General features: G+C 33.3%; 1 protein-coding gene across 1 annotated transcript in view; it reads left to right on the forward strand.

Annotated features, from left to right (window-relative positions):
- Window positions 1-322: 322 nt before the first annotated feature.
- Window positions 323-18,797, forward strand: part of LOC106720501 (barH-like 1 homeobox protein) — a 46,082-nt gene continuing 27,607 nt past the window's right edge. The window contains exon 1 of the mRNA XM_014515218.2: window positions 323-905. Coding sequence (XP_014370704.1) covers window positions 401-905 — 505 coding nt within the window. The 5' untranslated portion in view covers window positions 323-400. The remainder of the gene's footprint in view (window positions 906-18,797) is intronic.

Raw genomic sequence — 18,797 nt, forward strand, 5'->3', positions numbered from 1 at the left:
GCCGTACTTAGACCTGGCGTCTTCATCCCGGTAATTAAACGAAACCCCCGCGACCCCTGTCAGACCCCCCGCCGCCGGCCGGTGCAGAGCTAAATTAATCACACCACGAATCTCGCCCCCCAATCGAGAGGGCCGGATTAAAAAGTTTTATTGGACCGTACGGTGTGACAGGCGGCCGCGCCCCACGTTCCGTCGTCGACCAATCCCCGCCATACCCCCGCACGAGACTGCCTTCCCATTGGTCCATGTTTAAATTTGGAACGCCCTCGAGAGACGCCCGCGGCGTCAACCGTCGCGTCACGTCAGTCGACCGAGACGCGTCGAGTCGTTAGCCGTGTATTGAGTGAACCGCGACCTCCGATAGCGTTGTGACTTTATTGTGATGGATGTGAACTGAACCATGGAAGAGGAGTCGATGTCCGGGCACAGCTGTTCCGAGGACGATATCAGCGTGGGCCGCCCCTCGCCGGCGCCGTCGCGCTCGCCGTCACCTCAAGATTACTTCAGGCCGCTGAAGCGCTTGAAGATGGCTTCGGAGCCGGTGGAGGAGCGACGGGGGGAGGGCGTGAAGAGTTTCTCTATTCTGGACATTTTGTCTCACAGTCCTAGGACTCCGCCTCGTATAGTGCGTCCATGGGACGCGTCTGGTTTGGAGCGGTTGCAGCGGTTGCAGCGGCTAGCGGGCGCGGCACTGCTGGACGGCGAACGGTGGCGGCTGGCAGCGCTGGGCTTGCTGCGGCCACGTGAACCAGACTGTGATTCCGCCTCGGAGCGCTCCTCATCCGCCTCCGACTGCTGCTCGGAGCCGCGCCGACCGCACACCTCCACCGCACCGCACACGCCGCTCGACGCGCTATTCCACATGACCAGCAAAACATTCGAAGCCAACAGTACTGACAACGGAGGTAAGTTCTCACTTGGTTATGTTATTATAAGTTGTTAAGCCTCGTTGAAGCACTATTCAGTTTTTAGGTATCTAATGTTTCTTATTGACCGGAAGAGTTTGTGTCCTTAGTAACGAATATCAAAGTTGAAAATGTGATCAAAGTGGAAGATAAATTAAAAAAAAAATCTAGTATAAAAGCAACATAATGATGAATGTGATGGTTAGTATGAGAGGAAGGTTAATACCAATTTTTAGCTACTCTATAAATTCTATTATTCTCCATCTATCTTATCCTACAAAATATTCTATTTTCACTTATCTTTAAGCAAAAATAAGGAATACAGGACGTATTAGTAAGCTAAATTTTTTTAAACCTTTGTAACCATCTTTTTAAGATATGAATTAGGCATCTAACTAAAATATCTTTAAATATACATATGAAGTATATTGCATACAAAAATATGCGATAATATTGTAGAAAAGTAGGCCTAACATATGTTAATTTGCACTTTGAATTACAATCTTATAAGAAACCCTTTCATCTTGCAAATCATTTTGCAATTTTAGTTCCTTAAAGCTAGACTCTATTACCGAGAAATCCAAACATTACCACGAAGTGAATTAAAAAAAAACAAGAAAAACTTAACATATTTCAAAGTATATTATGTTACAAAGTAAACGGAAATTCATACTTCGAATTCGAACTTCCTAATCATCAAGATTTTTACTGCTGAAACAGTTCAAAAACATTAATTTATTTTAATAATGCCATTTAATAATAAAATTGTTTTTGATTTTGTGTATGTTTGTAATTCGTAGACCGACCACTGAACGTGTTCCTTTGATGTGGCTGCGAGAGGAAGAAAAGATATTTGTAAAGAAAAGTGATTTGTTTGTTTCTTTGTATGGAATAAATAGGCTTCGTTACTACTGAATCAATTTGAAAAATTATTTCACTGTTGGGAAGCTACTCTAACCCGGGAGACATAGGCTACATTTATTACTAGATTTAATTTTAATTCCGTGCGGACGAAGTCGCAGGCAACTACTAGTAAAAAATGTTTTATGCATTTGTTTCGGTGGTGAAAACCTACAACTTTATGAAAAAACCAAAACTTTGATATCCGTTGGCGCCAGTTAATGATGTTCGCTTGTTTGATTTTCGAAGACGTTTTGTTTGTTCCATCATTAGCGGACAACTTTGACTATAGAAAAATGGATTAGGCAGAATTGATTTTGCATTAAATTTTGCCACTTTTCGCGGAGGGTGAGGTAAAGTTGACAATCATACAGGAGCATAATTTGCTGACATACCTATATTAAAACGATTTTATAAAAGCATACTGAATTAAAAATTAACACACTTAGACAAAACAAGCATTTTTATTTGACCGAGTGGAATGCTTGTGCTTGACCGGTCCTGTCTCTTAAAAGTCAAAGGTGGACATGGAGCAATTTAGTGCTCCTCGCAAATCAAATGTTTTTGTTGATGATACGATGATGTTTAGTTCTTGATAGCTCAGTGGTTAAGCTATCTTATATGAAAACTATTTATTGTTCAATTCCATGTTGCATTGAAATTCTGCGGTTACGCACTTGTGAAAATATGTAATATAGTCAAACCTGGATAAGCGAAAGACCATGGTACCGCGATATTTTTCTCGCTTTTTCTCTCTTACCCGAGTTTCTCGTTTATGGAGGTCGACCGTCGGGACCGGTGCCTCGCTTACAGAGGTTTTTCGCAAGACGCTTATCCAGTTCCAGTTACCAAGTTCGACCTACCTATGTACATATATAATGTGTGAAGTATTGCTTTTACGAGTATGACCTGTAAGTTAAATATTACCAATAAAATTGTATTGTATTGTACTGCAATATACTAATCGCTTGTGTTATTTAAACTCTAATCAGATCAAAAAAATTGTAAATTAATGATAATTAATGACTGAAAACTTTTAAATTGTAAAATTGAAGTAAAAGGTTCTTGTCATTAATTCCGTCCGATTAAGAAGAAGAAAAAAATAAATTATGTAATCTTATGGCCAAGTGGAATTGCAGTTAGGTCACTAATTGCTGCTCATCGAAATTACATAATTTATATATATATAAGAAAGTCGTGTTAGTTACACTATTTATAACTCAAGATCGGTCGAAATGATTTAGCTGAAAATTGATGGGGAGGTAGCTAAAACTAGGAGACGGATACCTATAGGAACGTTTTTATCTTGTGTGCATTTTTTTTATTCCGCGCGGACGGAGTCGCAGGTAAAGCTAGTTTTAAATACAATTTGTTAAAGCAATAAACTATAATTGACGAATGACAACGATTGTAGCTACTCAATCAATGTAATAAAGGATCACTTTATAAAACAAAGAAAACATCTGACATTAAATTCAAGATGGCTGACGTTGATCAGTATCATAATCGATATTCGTAATCGAAGACAAAGACATATTAACAGAGATAATGCTCGCTCGTATTCAGAAATTGATGATTAAGTTGTGATTACAGAGCGGCGTCGGACATAATTGAAAGATTTTTGTGAAGCGCCATCTGCGTTGCGCGCGCTGTCATTAAAATGCCCGCCATTTTTTTCTCGTGTCATCGGCGATTTTGATATCGATGAGTATCGATAAAATTATATAACATTATATAGATATTTTTACAAGTACAACGATGCGTGATAAATTATAATTCAATTTTTATTACTTGGACTATAATTTCGACCACCCATGTCGGTGGTCTTTATTTTAAAGTCTATATGTATGTAAAGTTCATACGGAAATACCACTATAATTATTTCTAACTTGCGAAATGATCATTAATATAAAATCTTTCTAAACGTTGTCTCCACCTACTATAGAATGTCTTTGCGTAATTATTAAACATCGTGGGAAAATGTCTATTTATATAGTTGCTATAGCAAATTAACCATTTGTAAATGAACCGTTTGAGCAATCATTTAAACATTTAGAAGTGGTTATTATAATTTAATAGAACCTTTAAACATTTTATAAACCTAATTTAAACGGAGTCTGCAAAAAAGCTATTGTGACTGGCACAATAGAGAAAGAAGACATCAACGTTTAACAATAGCCGTTCCAAATTTGAAGTTACGTCAAAAGGCGGTACCTAATCTATGGCGCATATGTCATAGATTAAAGTATTACAACCAGAACATTCGTCATTGACAGCAAGGCACAAGACCGGTTGATTGAGGAAGTCATTTCTTGTGTTTCTAAACGGAAATAATATATTTTTTCCAACATCCCCCTGTATACACCGCGGGGCATTAGATATTATTGTTGTGGATATCTCTATCATTATTATACGTACATTAGATAAATGAGCGGGGTTTTATATGGACATTTATATCACGATATAATTACGAGAATATGAAAACGTCATTTCCACCGGCAAATTAATACGTCTTTTAATTACAACTAGATGACATGTAATATTATAGTTTATGAATAAAAGTATAAATTGTTTTACTTCATAAAAATATCAATAATGATTTAATATTTAATTAAAAGAAATTTAAGTAAAATCAAATATGTACAAATTAAATAGTAAAAATAACAAGAAGTAACTTGCTTACACATGGAGAATATAATACAACAGATTATAAAAAAAACAACTAGTATATCTTAGATATTTTATGTAATTATGCTGTGTTCATCATGGTATCATATCATTTTAGCAAAACACGGTACAGAAACCAAGGTTACCATAATATTAATCTGTCACAATAATTTCTAGTTGAATATGACATTAAGTTCAGTTAATTCTGATTTTATCTGTGTAATGATTGTACGTGTAATTTATACAGTCTGTGGCACATACAATGTAAGTGACATTAAATATTTTACAAAGAATTGAATCATTGATGGAAACAATGATAGAAATCTCTTTAAATACAGGCAGAAGTCATTTCCTCGTAAATTATTGTTGATATGTTCTAAGAATATGTAGCATATTACGCAACGTCCTTAAATTTATTAATTTATTTATTAGAAATATATATGAAATAGCCTGGACTGTAATGCCTTTTTTGCCATTAGTCCTCAAAATCAGCGCTGGCATACAACTGGCTTAATGTAAACACTAACTGGCTTCAGTGTTGTTTAAAGATTTTTGTGTCAGTTAGACCAAAATAAGTTTTCGCCATCTAAAATATAAAAATTTTCTCATTATTCCTTGCTTCACTATGAAGTTATACGAGCGCGAGGAGCGTTTCAATTCACGCTGAGAATTATTACATTTTATTACCCCACAAATTATTCCTATACAACCTCCTGTGGGGTCCGCAAAGGTGTCAGTCCCAACGCCTTATATTACCCCTGTTATGAAAAAAAAATGGAAAAAAAACGGCGGCAAAAAGCCACCGCCGCTATTATGCCGCATACACACTGAGCTTTTACACGTATAAAGTGAGTTTTTGAACGAATTCGCTGACTAATTGATTGTGAATAGGGTTCTTTATTTAATTGGATATCTATAGGGGAGTTCTCTTCATTGGTTCCCGACTTTTTTTACGGTAAATAATTTAAAACGGTAGATAATGATTTTTTTTAACATTAGTATGTACTATAAGTTTTATGTCAGAGTGAATGTTGAAATGTTTATTTTAGACATTAATACTAACCTTAAAGCGTTTGACAACTATGTTTTTTAAACCTTCAGTTATTGGGTATTAACAGATAAATACGAAAAAAGCGAAAATTTTGTTGATATTTTTAATGAAAATAAGCGAATGAATTAACGTGAAATTTGACACATTAAAAGTAAATGTAGAGAAGAAGTAGGTAGTGAAGGCTAATAAAACATTATGAATTATGGTTGAATAAATTGAAAAATGTATTATAAATGTAAAATTAATACAAATATACGATTACATTCATAAAATTATGGCTTGATTTTCGAACTTCTTGCTCAAAAATATTTTAATGTCCTTTAATACGAAATAGCAATTTGAAGTAGCAAGGTGTCACTCTTGCATCTTGCATCCTTTTCATTTCCAAATCATAAGAAAAGGAACAAGTTACACATTAATTTAATTATAATACTATCCGGACATAATCATTGGATCCTATCGCCTCCATCTGTGATGGCTTGAAGATGGCTTTATTATACGTTCGACTTACAATGCTGCAAGCTTTGGATCGTGATACAAAAGCTTTGGAAAAAAAAGATAAAGAGAGCATTTATTTTAAGTGTTAAAGTCCAAACTAAAATGTATGTTTTAAATATTTTTTATAAATATTACATCTGTGTTAAAAGTTTGTTAAATGTATATGTTTGTCATATATACAAGAAAATTTAAGACATTTAAATTCAGAAAAATTAAGCATTACATGTTCTATAACTTTTTAAAAACAAAAAGAAAACCATAATTAGAGTACAATAATATTCGTCTTAATATATGTTTATTTAAAAATGTATTTAAAAACCCGATTGCACATGTTGTAGGCGTGTAGATAATGCATTACGGCAGAAGCCCCATTATTTAATAACGTCGAATTAGTCCGGACACCCTGGAGCGGAATTATTGGCCTGTTTTTGTAAATAAACCGCCGGCCTTTGTAAAAAAAGATTCTGTTATTTTGACCCAATCGAAGTAAAGAGTTTCATCTTAATAGATCTATGAGAGACGTAACTCTTTTCGTCAAAATGGTTGATCTTAGAGTTAAATGACATTGCAATAATCTTCGAGTTTGTTCCAAAGTTTGATTAAAAGCCGTGTAAGTAATCTTTTATGGAGCTAAAGCTTTCATTTTGTATTCGTATGTTTTATTTCATTTAAATATTTCATTAAGAGCAAGTGCGATTTAAGTATATTTGAACATTTTGATCTGAGTCGATGCAGTAAAGAGGACCGTTCATTGGTAAAATTTTAGTAGACTCTTAGAGTAGATTTCTTGGACGGATCTTGATGAAATTTGTCACTGATGTAGAGCATAGTCAGGAAGAACACATAGGCTACTTAATAAGTTTTTTTAAACAGCGCGAACAGAGTATCGAGCGACAGCTAGTTGTATATATAGTTGTTTTATAAGTCCCTTGTCTGTTGAGAGAATCAACCAACTAGTAAATATTACCTATTACTCTTAGTAATTACTTTTAAGTCTGGAAATTTGTTCTATCTTCAAGAATTGAATTAAATTATCAAAAACATAATTATCAATGAACACATCAAAGACAGTGATACGTTACTTTCGATGATACTGTTTTCAGAGAGTAATTTAAAAACAAAAAAAGACGAAAACAAAAGAACTATTAAACATAAGACATTTCAAGGGCTGTCCCTAGATATTGATTCAGATAACATATCCCCAACCAATTGATTAATTCAATTTTTTTGCTTTTAAATTGTCTGTTGGAAATAATTGTGTACCCCTACCACGGTTTGTCGGTTTTTGTAGACAGATGTGTTTCTTTATAATTGATAGGTTGCATTTGAAATGGGGAGGTTTCATCAGCTTTTATATATAAAGTTAATATAAAGATGGTACTTAGATAAGAAATGCATTTGTTTTTTCTGTTCCTAAAACGTATGTATTAAGCGGTTGATACATCTCCAGTTAGTGAATGGCGAAATTTCTTTTTATATCGTAAGTTTCTAATAACAAATTGTTGTATAAATATATCGTCATCTGTCTCATTATCTATGTCAAAACAGAGAGAAAAATATGTTTTAGAAGAGGATTTTGGTCTCAGAAACCCAAGGTTAATCATTTAAGAAGTTAATTGTAAATTTGAAACTCTTGAGAAGTCGAAACTCTTGTATAAGTATTCACTTTGAGAAATCTGAGATAGCTTATTTTAACAGGTGTTCAACTTAATTGAAACGTATGGATACAATTAATGAAAATGAACATATATTAGGACATTAAATTATGATGTAAATTTTAATAATTAAAATTAAATTAAACGATATAAAATAGTTTCCACTAATCGAAACGTCATTTGCAAAAATTTTGTTCCACATCCGGTTGTTGCGAATAATAATTATTGTTTTTATTATATTCATATTATGTTATGAATAATAAATAAATTGCTTATCAGCTGCTGTTTTCTATAAAATTTGTAAAAATTATTATTTCAATGGGAACACATTTCGAACATATTGCGAAACAATTATGATAATCCAATAAAGTACATCACAAAGGAACTGACTAAAAATTGCGTCTTTTGCAAGTGATTGTATCTCAAAATAAACGCAGTCACGACTTTTTCGTATTTTTTTATTGTAACACGCGATTTCATTCAGTCAAAATATAAAGTCCAAAAATTATTTTTTGAATTGGTTTCGAAAATTATTTCATATTAACATGACAAGGATGGGATGGAGTTATAAAGATATTAAAGAAGAATAAAGATTGTATGAAATATCAATAATAAGTATTGTGCGGTATCGACAGTATAGATTAAGAAATCGTATCATATCTAGGTCAAAACTTAACTAATTACTTATAATTATAGGCTTTTTGATTTATATTCTGTTAAAAATGAAAGGATATTTTTTTATAAATAAAAGACTTTAATAAATAACTTAAAGAACTGAATTGAGAAGTTCATAAAAATCAGCGCTGGCATGCAACTGGCATAATGTAAACACTAACTGGTGTCATTGTGGCCAAAACAGTCGTTGCCAGGCCAGCACTACTGTCCTACTGTACTGGTATAATGAAAACCAGGCACAAATCTAATTATTGACTATAGTGTCTATAATAAGAACTAGGTTTCCCTTGTAGTTTAATAAAAAAAACAAGAGCAACGTCGCAAATAAATGTTAGTAGACTTATTTGTAGGTTAGGTTGTTTTTTTACGCTAAGTTTAAAAGTTATAAAGTAATCTATTAACTTACAATTTCTTACGCGCTATAATTCGAGATAACGTTTAGAAAACAAAGTGAAAACTATTTAATTGAATTATGTTTACATTTTACTAGAACGCACGATAACCACGTCGAGTACTTATCGCTGATTGGTCCGTTTGAATTAAGAACAATGGCGGACGGTTGACATGTCATAGAGCAAAAAAAATTCAAATTTTATGAGATTTATTTGCACAAAGAATAAACTTTTCATATTTAGAAATGTCTGTTCAAAATGTAGAGATATGATTTATAAATGGTTTTTTTTAATTGAAAGATTTTGATAGGTTTTTGATATCTATAAAATTAAATAATAGAATAATATACATTAAACAGTTATAATATTTTGAAAAGTTATCGTGCGTCAAATGAGCGCTACATTAAAAAAGTAATTTACATTGACAGTAAGTCACGAAGACTTACTTTGTAAGAGGCAGCGAACTTTAACAACGTTTAAAATTACTCTGACAAACACAAAAGACGGTTGTGAAATCTGTTTCGGGTGTATTACAACGGTTAAGAGCTTGATGCGGTATGTTAATGTTTTGGTAAAAGGGTGTTTCAAAACGTCTACATTTACTCAGCAATGACAAAATGGAAAATAAAATAGGGATGGAAATAAAAGAATATTATTAGTAACCTATATTTGGCCAAAGGAAGTATGGATGTATTGTGTGAAAGACGATATACGTAAGAAGGTGGTAAATTCAGATATGACGGCAGATACAGATGTATGGAGGAGTAGTACATATTGTGCCGACTCTCCATGGGGATAAGGGCAGGTTGATGATTTGCTAATGGCGCAGTGGTTAGGTGCTTCACTGAACCGGATCAAAACCTATATGTCTAGGTTCCGTTCCTTTTTCGAATTTCATCTGTACATTTTTCCGACATTCTTACAGTGAAGGCAAACATCATGCAACTTGCACATATCTGCGAGACGAAGAAATTAACGATATGTGTGAAGTCAACCAACCCGCACTGGGCTAGCGTGGTTGACTATGGCCTTTTCAGTTCTAACTTGAGTAGGCTAAGAGCCGCCTAGTAAGAGCATGCATGAGCTGACAAGTGACGAATAAACTCAAAACCCTGTACTACCCTGTACTTACTAGCTTTATCCCTGACTAACAGAGGCACCGTATACAGTCAAACCGTGCAATGTCGATACGAACCATTAGTAAAGAAAGTAAATAAATAGTTATGTAATTGATATAAAATATATGAAATCACTTAATATCTTCCAGAAGATACTAATTCATCAAATGTTACATAATTTGAATCAAATATAATGGAGTCTGTTATATGATATTGTAGTAGTTGTAAATTATATATCCAACACAATTATTTACTATGACTTTAAAAGCAAATAACTATTTATTTTAAAGCATCAAGACAAGCGTAATGTACAATAGGTACGTATTAATATCACATTTGAATATAATAAATATATGAAGTACCTACACCAGTCTACTAATTCATGTAGCATGCAACACACCTCGAATAGCTATAATTCAAATCAATGAGCTATTTGTGTCAATAATAAATCGCTAAAACTCGTCTAGAAATAGCCAAGCGTATCCATTATTCGTTGTTGAGTTGTACATTCAGCTGCTGAAGTGTTTTCTGTTACGATATATTGAGTGCGACAAAGTTTTCCGGCCCGGTGAAGCACTGTTATCGTGATTAATTCTGTCAAATATGTCAAGCACACTTTAAGTCAAACATTTCTAGCAGGGTGACAGAGGCGCTACTATTGCGGTTAGTCTTGTCACAAAGTACGACAAAAAAGTTGTGAAACTCTTATGACATTGGCCGGAGTGGCGCTAGTTGTCACAACTTAGTTTAACATTTATGCCCATCGGGTCAAATATCCTTGTCGATCTATAGGCATAGAAAATGACTCACAATGACAGTTACAGTCCAACAATGATCTTGTAGAACTTTATTTGATATTGACAAAGGGCGCCAATGTGTAATTACGTTTTATTTATACCCACCCACTTATGTTCCACTAGACAGGTTTTAAGCGGTGGTATTTTGTGCCTATTTGATTTTTGCTCTTGTGGCACTGGCAGTACCCGTTGGTAACGGTATTAGAAATTTGAAGTAATTATAGATATAGAATTAGCCGACAGTAACTTCAACTGGAGTTTTTGAGTCGGAACGAAGGGAAAGCTTTTCCAAGCAACAACCTATCCAGCGCATATCTTTACAGATCAGTGGGGTCAGATATGTTTGTCGGATTATAACATTTCCGAACGCGATTGTACTTTCGTCTTGACAGAAGCAAGCTTCAATCAATACGCAACAAAATGGCTCCTTTGTAAACGAAGACATCATATTGATTTGAAAGTCATGTAGTGATCGGAAAGCCACTTAAGTTTTTTTTATATCTCAAATTGAATGTAAAGAATTTGGTAGATGATGACAATGCTTGTATTAAATAATGTTATCTCTATGTCATTCAAACAGAATGAAAGGGACAAAAATATAATTTATTGGAACGAAGTTCCTTATCGCGCGTTGTGAAAGGGGGCTAGACGGAAAAATTCTTACGAAAAGTTGTCACGACACTTTTTGCTATATCACCATGGCAACGACGTGACAATATATAACGAAAATTCATAGAAATAAAATGTACTTCTTGTGAAGACTTAAGTTTTTTATGCATAGAATAAACATTGGTTCCTTCACTAATTAATTGAAAGGAACTTCGTTCCATCCGGGTGTCCCTTGACACCTCTCAAGTTTTTTTTTTTCAATTTTAACATACTACTTTTTTGAAAATTATGTTGATTTGTTTAATTAAAAATTTATTCTACTGTTTCTAAACATTTCATTTCAGTCTTAAAAAACAACCAAACTCTTGAACTGCTTAACCGTTTGATTTAAATAAATTCGATAGTGACCATCGAAAGCTTTTGAAATCGTTGCTCCTAAAACTGCCTTCAGCGCTCCCCCTATTTCCATTAATATCAAAGCGTCAATACAGTAGCAAATAAAACAGCCGATTTACGGTCGAAACCTATAATTAATCCTTAAAATCGATCCAAAGATTATTTTTACTTTATATCGGAACGTATACAAAAATGGACCAATTAAACTTTAAACGAAATATCTACTTTTAAAATCATTATTGCGATCTTTATTGCAACACTCATTAGGGTAGATTTTTAGAAAATCTTCACTAAGCACGCCCTTAGTGGCCGATCAGTAACTCTAAGGGAGGTAGTTAAATCAGATAATATTAAAGCAACTGAATTAAAAATTATAGGAATTGATAAAATATCTTAGTAAATCAAAAATCGAGATTGATTATTGGCATCGGCGGTTAGTCGATGGTTGCTGGTCTTAATATAGCCCCCATTGTAATCCAAGTTGACTAATCACTGAGCCGGGGGCGACGTAATGAGCAGTAATAGACCGGCTTTAATTAAACGCGACTGCCATTCTCTGATTGAATTTGACGTACGACTAACCGCCATTTTGTTTCTATGTTACGCTCTTTTGCTCCTGTATTTGATGTATTTCCACGGCCTGTAGCCTTATTAAAGTATATTGTTATATTGTTAACGTTTTTTTTTAAGAGAATGGGATAGCAGTATGATTTAATAGGTTTTTCCAGAAACTATGGTAATGCATTATCTAATACGACCAGTAAAAAATCAAATCTTTTAACATGATAAAAACCAAAAAATAGCACAAATGATGGTCTTAAAAATAATTTAAATCATCATTTCACTTAAAAACATGTCAAAGTGATTTGGTTTGCATTAACGGTGCTTGTTATGTCTATAAATAGCGGTAACCACTTGGCATCAGCAACATTATCTTTTGCCATAAAAATTAAATTACACCTTAATCTTTCAGTTACAGCCAAAAAATATCTATGCCAATCGATACTCTATAATCAAAGTCGTCTAATAAAATTAAAACGCCATCTATCGTTTTTTTAAAGACATTCTGTATGCAATAATCAGGTTAATGCCTCACAATTAGTTCCAACACGAGATGCGACCACCGGCGGCGAATAACATGTGCTCTCTTAAACCGGTTCCAATTGAACTCAATCCGCTCAATAAAAAAGGCATCTCAAAAGACCGCATCTGGTAAAATCTTTTGTAGTCTTTCTTGTAAGAAAAGGGCTACATGATTCATAATGAAATTACTAAAGTGCTATACTGTAGACCGCACTCAGATTTATAATAAAATGGAGAATCATTCGAGAGAGAGAACTCTCACTTAGGGAAGTTGTTACCATATTAAATCAACACTAAGAGACGGCGTTAGAGGCCGCGGACACACTCTGCGTAAAATTTTCGTTTAAAAAAAAAACAGTTTGGAAGGTCTAGAATGAAATCACGACTTTTCTTCTTCTTCTTTCTTAATAATTCAACCTTACTAACATTATAAATGCGAATATTTAGATGGATGTCTGTTTGAAGGTATCTCCAGAACAGTTGTGTGAATTTCGCTGAAATTTGGCATAGATGTAGAACATACTCTGGGTAGAACACATAGGCTACATAAGTTTCTTTTTAATTCCGCGCGGAAGGAGTCGCGGGCAACAGCTAGTATTAATTAAAAGAAAAATTATATTTTTAATTTAAATAACAAACAATTATATTTATAACAATGAGAAATATTCGATTCGTCAAGGTCCTTATAGTTTATGATGTAATGACCGTAATTTGTAGTATGAACTTTGATTTTTGCGAAATAAAAACAATTAACTCGAATACTCTGTGGTTTGATTTTTATAAACGTCCACAGAGTAATTAGGACGACGCTCCTTCTCACCTGTAGCTACTCTATGCAAGTCTAAAAGTGGTAAAGAGGCAAAGAAAGTTATTGGCAGTTTGTTAGACTACCATTTTTGAATTTTATATTTATTTAAAAGTTTTTTTTCCTTAAATGAACCTACAGAAGGAACAAACTCCGTCTTAAATGGAGAAACCGTATTAATTCTTGATCAACGCCTGACAACAATTAATTAAACTAGGTAGTAACATTGCTATAATAATAGGTACTTGATCTTGATTATGCTAAATAGAAGGATTCCCTCAGTCGAGTCTCAACTTCGAATCCTCCATAGCAAGGCTAGTTAGTACCGCACGCAACTGTAGTCGTAATTTTTCTTAAGTAGATGATTACTAGCTTTTACCGTCGTTTGTAGAAATATACAAGGAAGATATAATAATAGTGTTCTTATTTTAAATTACCTCTTAGCTAAGTAGCTTCATGAGAACCGATACTTTAGCAGTTTCAATATTTCTAATGATAAATACAACCTTTGCTATGTTCTTGTGATCGATGCTTATTAACACACTCCGAAAGCCTACTATTTTACTATTATAAATGCGAATGTTTGGATGGATGGATATTTGTTAGAAGGTATCTTCAGAACGGCTGCATGGATTACGATGAAATTTGGTAATGTAGAACAAAACACATAGGTTTCTAATTCAGTTTTGTTTTTATTTCACGCAGACGGAGTCGCGAGCTACAGCTAGTGCTGTCATAGTATAGTGTCCATATTATAATTTGTTATGTTAAATAATAAGTTTCAACGTATAACAGTTCTGTGGTAATTATGTAGTTCTTTGTGTAGTTTTTTTTAAATTAATTAATATAATAATAGATAGCTACTGTATAACGCATAACTCAGTCAAATGGAACCGATAAACTACGCATGATTTTTATGTTATGGCGTGGCAAATCAAATAACATACCAACAACAAAAATTGGCAATAATAACTGGTATCCACTGCCGAAAAATTAATCGAAAAAAAAATTGCTATCTTCTATTCTGTATGTAATATACTGAGATAACAACATGTTTTTGTTAGTGTAAACTCTCGAATTAATAAAATCGCGAATGTCGATGATCGCTAATTTGTCGGTCGCCATATTTTTTTAATATTCAAGGATAAATAAATAATTGAATTAAGGCAAATTTGTAACATAATCGTTCCGACGATTTAGCAATAAATGACTGGCCAATTATAATATTGTTGATTAGGCAAGGTGTTGTTAAATCTTTGTTACAAAGGACAATCTGCCTTAAATGTTTCTTTATAATTAAGTTAATAATCTAGACCGTATTTAGTAATGGTTTTAATTGCCTTAATAGTTAGACATGTGTTATTTTATTGCAACATGACGAGTTGAATGTTGTATTTTATACTTTGATTTTTATTTTTATGTTTTTTTTATTATTAAGCAGACAGCTAATTTTAACAGATCTTAATTTTAGAAACTTTGTTTATAACATACCATTATTTTACTTTGTATTATTGATATTAATTTTGAAGTTATTTAAATTTGTACTGAAAACAAGGTTTTGATACACTTATTATGTGGAAATTATTAGTCATAATTAGATTCTAACATATAAAGTCTTTAATAGGTTATAAAAAAATCAGAACTAAATTATTTATGGGAAAAATCAAGACATTGTCTATGGGCACCCTACGGGAAAGATTAAGCCATTTGATCGAGGCCCGAGGATCGATGGTATCGCGCGGTTGTTGTCTTCGTTTTGTGAGGCCAATCTTATTTTGACGCAACACAACCTCTCATTACAAATTAGAAGCGCCTTGCCTTCTAAACGGTGCCTTAATATGCCTTCAATATGAACACATTCTATTCGAACTTTTACAGCCTAATAATATTTTGAATATAATTGCATTGTTCTAAAATATATATTCTTTCATGTTAAGAAAAAATAGATATAATTGAAATATTTATTCTTGATATCCTGTCAAACAATAACGAGGGAATATTTATTTATAAACTAGCTGTCGCCCACGACTCCGTCCGCTTAGTAATAAACAACTTAATTAGATAGCCTAGGTTTTCTTCCAAAATAAGTTCTGCATCTATGGCCAATTTCAGCGAGACCCCTTAAACCGTTGTAAAGATGCCTTCTAACAAACATCCATCCATACATCCATGTAAACATTAGTATTTATAATATTAGTAAGATGGAATGATATCCGAACTTCGTTTCGGTCGAACCTACTGTTCGTTTTTTCTGGATTAAAAAGTTAAAATTATCTTCCAAATAAATGGAAAATATGTATATAGTGGACTTTCTTAAAGCCTTTAAGGACAATAAAAGTAATCACATTTCATAAAAATTATCAAAATACGCCAATTGTTTTAAGAAACCAGCCTCTATAAGTCGCAAGCCTACAAACTATTGAGTCTACCATTTTATAACTTATTCATTTATACTAATTTATACCTTATTCCGTTGTATTATAGATGTAAGCAGATGCATAAAGGTTGTTTTATCGCTGTATAGAGATGGTGCGAGGCGTAAGAAATTGGTCTTAACGTCAGCACTTCACCGACGGCGGTAACTTAGCGCAGCGTATGCGGCGGGCCCTTTGTGGCTTAAATCTAAGTTATATGCTCTTTGAAGCACCTTTGGTTACGCTGGGGCATACAAAATAAATCAGTTAACTCCCCCGCTATATTGCGTATTGGAATCAATTCCGCCGTGTAGGTTTTATATATTGTGTAAATGCATAAAATAGAAGAAAAATAGAAATTTGCAATAAGCATCATAGCTACGCTGCACCGCGACGTCTCTTTCTGTTACAATAAAAGTATTCAATTGCAAACTATTTTTCTTTTTTGAAGTTGTTTAGGCTAACGTCCATCAGCTAACTTCGTACCGATAGAGCAAGAAACTTTTAATGCAACATAAGTGAGATCTACCTCACTCATTACTTCAAATACATTTTCAGTAGGTTTTCCAACACATCCGCGTGTGGTCCAGCCAGCATCATAGATGTATTTCAATAATCCACAATAGCGAATATCAGACATCAGTGCGGTGTTGTGTAGTGTAGAGGTGTACTAAGTGATCTCACAACAAAGGCTTTAGTAATTGCCGAGAGCCGCGCGGATCTCGCGGTGAAATTAATCAATCCGGCGCGAGTGCCTGCCTAATATAAACGTTGCAGTGTCGGCGCGCTTTGATCCCGGCAAGGCCTCCAATTAGCGCGCGCGCCGACGCCTTTGGCGCTCACCGCCCGCTTTGTACTCACCGCAGCTATCTCTCTCACTCATCTCTTCTCTCTGTCACAAGCTAAGCCTTTTTTAATAGGTTTTTTCATTGAGGTACTATGAACCCTTTAAATGCAAGGTCTATCGTTACATTTGTGATATAGCATGCAATTTTCCTACTTGAACTATTTCATTAGTTTAAGGAAACCTACTTAAATGTTTTCATGATTAAAGTAAAGATGTTGTGGTCTATACAATTTTAAATACAACTATATTTTAAGTAAGATAATTTACTAAAAATCAACACTTCTGTTTGAGTGAAAAGTAACTTTCATTTCAAATTGGGACAAAACCACAAAGCTCTCATATTATATATCATTTTATAATACTCGCAAAAATTGAAAATCCTTCCGAACCTCATAATGCCCACACTCAAACCAATAAATCTCAACAATACGATTCACTTTTATTTTGCATTAAATAAAACTAAATTATATCAGCCCTTTGGATCGTCCGGTAGCCGACGGATAATATTGTAATCGGTAACGAAAATGAATTTAAAAAAAAACAATAAAAAGTAAAAAAAAGGTAGAGTAAAAAAGGTCGGAAATATCAAAGAGTCGGCAGTCACGTACAGTGTTATGACTAACAGCGGGTGCTTCGGACGCTTCTTGGAGATATTAACGAATTATAATACAATTTTCAGATCTTAGACAAGATTTGAATATTAAAAAAAAATTGTTTCTATGATTTTAGAATGAAATGAAAAAAAAAAACAAAAAAAAATACGTGCTCTTTTTAAATGTCAACTATCTTGAATTTCGGATATGAAGAAATTACACATAAAAGTACATTTCAAAAGTTTTTTCATATTTACAGTTAAATTCTGCGTTACTCGAAGTGTCACAAAAAATGATTATTTTGCCAACATCTTTAGATTACATTGAATTGATAAAAAATCAAAAATCATGTATTTTATTCTAATATCAACAAATTGAAAGATATGTTAAGGTATTTTCCGTAGTTCACTAAAGTGCCAACTACGTTATTTGAGCATATTAATTAGAATAGTTAATTTTTCTTAAACGATAAATCAACCTCGTCCATAACTGGGTATCAATCGCCTTCCCACAAATAACCCAACTTCTGAATGAAACACAAAAAGTCATTGAGAGAGACATTCCGGCGTGTGATTAAGGCACGAGCGTTGTAGACACCGACCGCCAAAGAAGTAACTATAATTATATCCTCAACAGGACATCAAAATATGAATCTAATTTCATAACGTACTAAAAGTGAAGTAATAAGGGCAATTGAGTCGTCACCTTAATCTGTTTTTTTGTTATAAGGCTTTGTCGTAGGATATTTTATTTTTAATAGCGCGTATTTTTTTTTGTTAAGTAACTATTATTAAGAAATAAGTTAGATAAAAGTAGGTAGTTTCATATTTTAAGTTTTAATATTAAAAGGTTGACGTATGTAACTTTAAGTAACAAGATATATGATTGTTTTTAATATGGTTCACTAGATACATCTTTTTTTTATATTTGAAGAATGTATTTTATTATTTAAAGTGGTCTTATATGGCAATACAATAAAAAATTCGTTTGAAATACTAAATATATCCTTGTAATGTACAACGCGTGGTCACTGTCGTCGGACTATTTTCTTTATGTTCAAGAAGCTGTACACAAATTGTCTGTGGTCGACACAAATATAATATTTATATAAGATTTTTATAAAGCAAACTATTTTATTATTGTCTATAGTATGAAGACTTGATGCTTGTAAAATATTTTACTTTAACCTTTAAACGGGATTTTGGTCTCAGAAACCAATGGTTAGTGAATCATGGTATCATAGTGAATCAAAATCATAGTAGAACTAATAAGTAAAATTTCACATTATGATTACATTTTAACCCGTTATTTTCACTTGCACTAAAATTCCCGACACATGACAAAACTAGCTTCCGACATTCCGATATCCGACACAACACAAAGCAGTGGAGA

Source organism: Papilio machaon, chromosome 24 (assembly GCF_912999745.1).
Source record: "Papilio machaon chromosome 24, ilPapMach1.1, whole genome shotgun sequence".
In the NCBI taxonomy this organism is placed as follows: Eukaryota; Metazoa; Arthropoda; class Insecta; order Lepidoptera; family Papilionidae; genus Papilio; species Papilio machaon.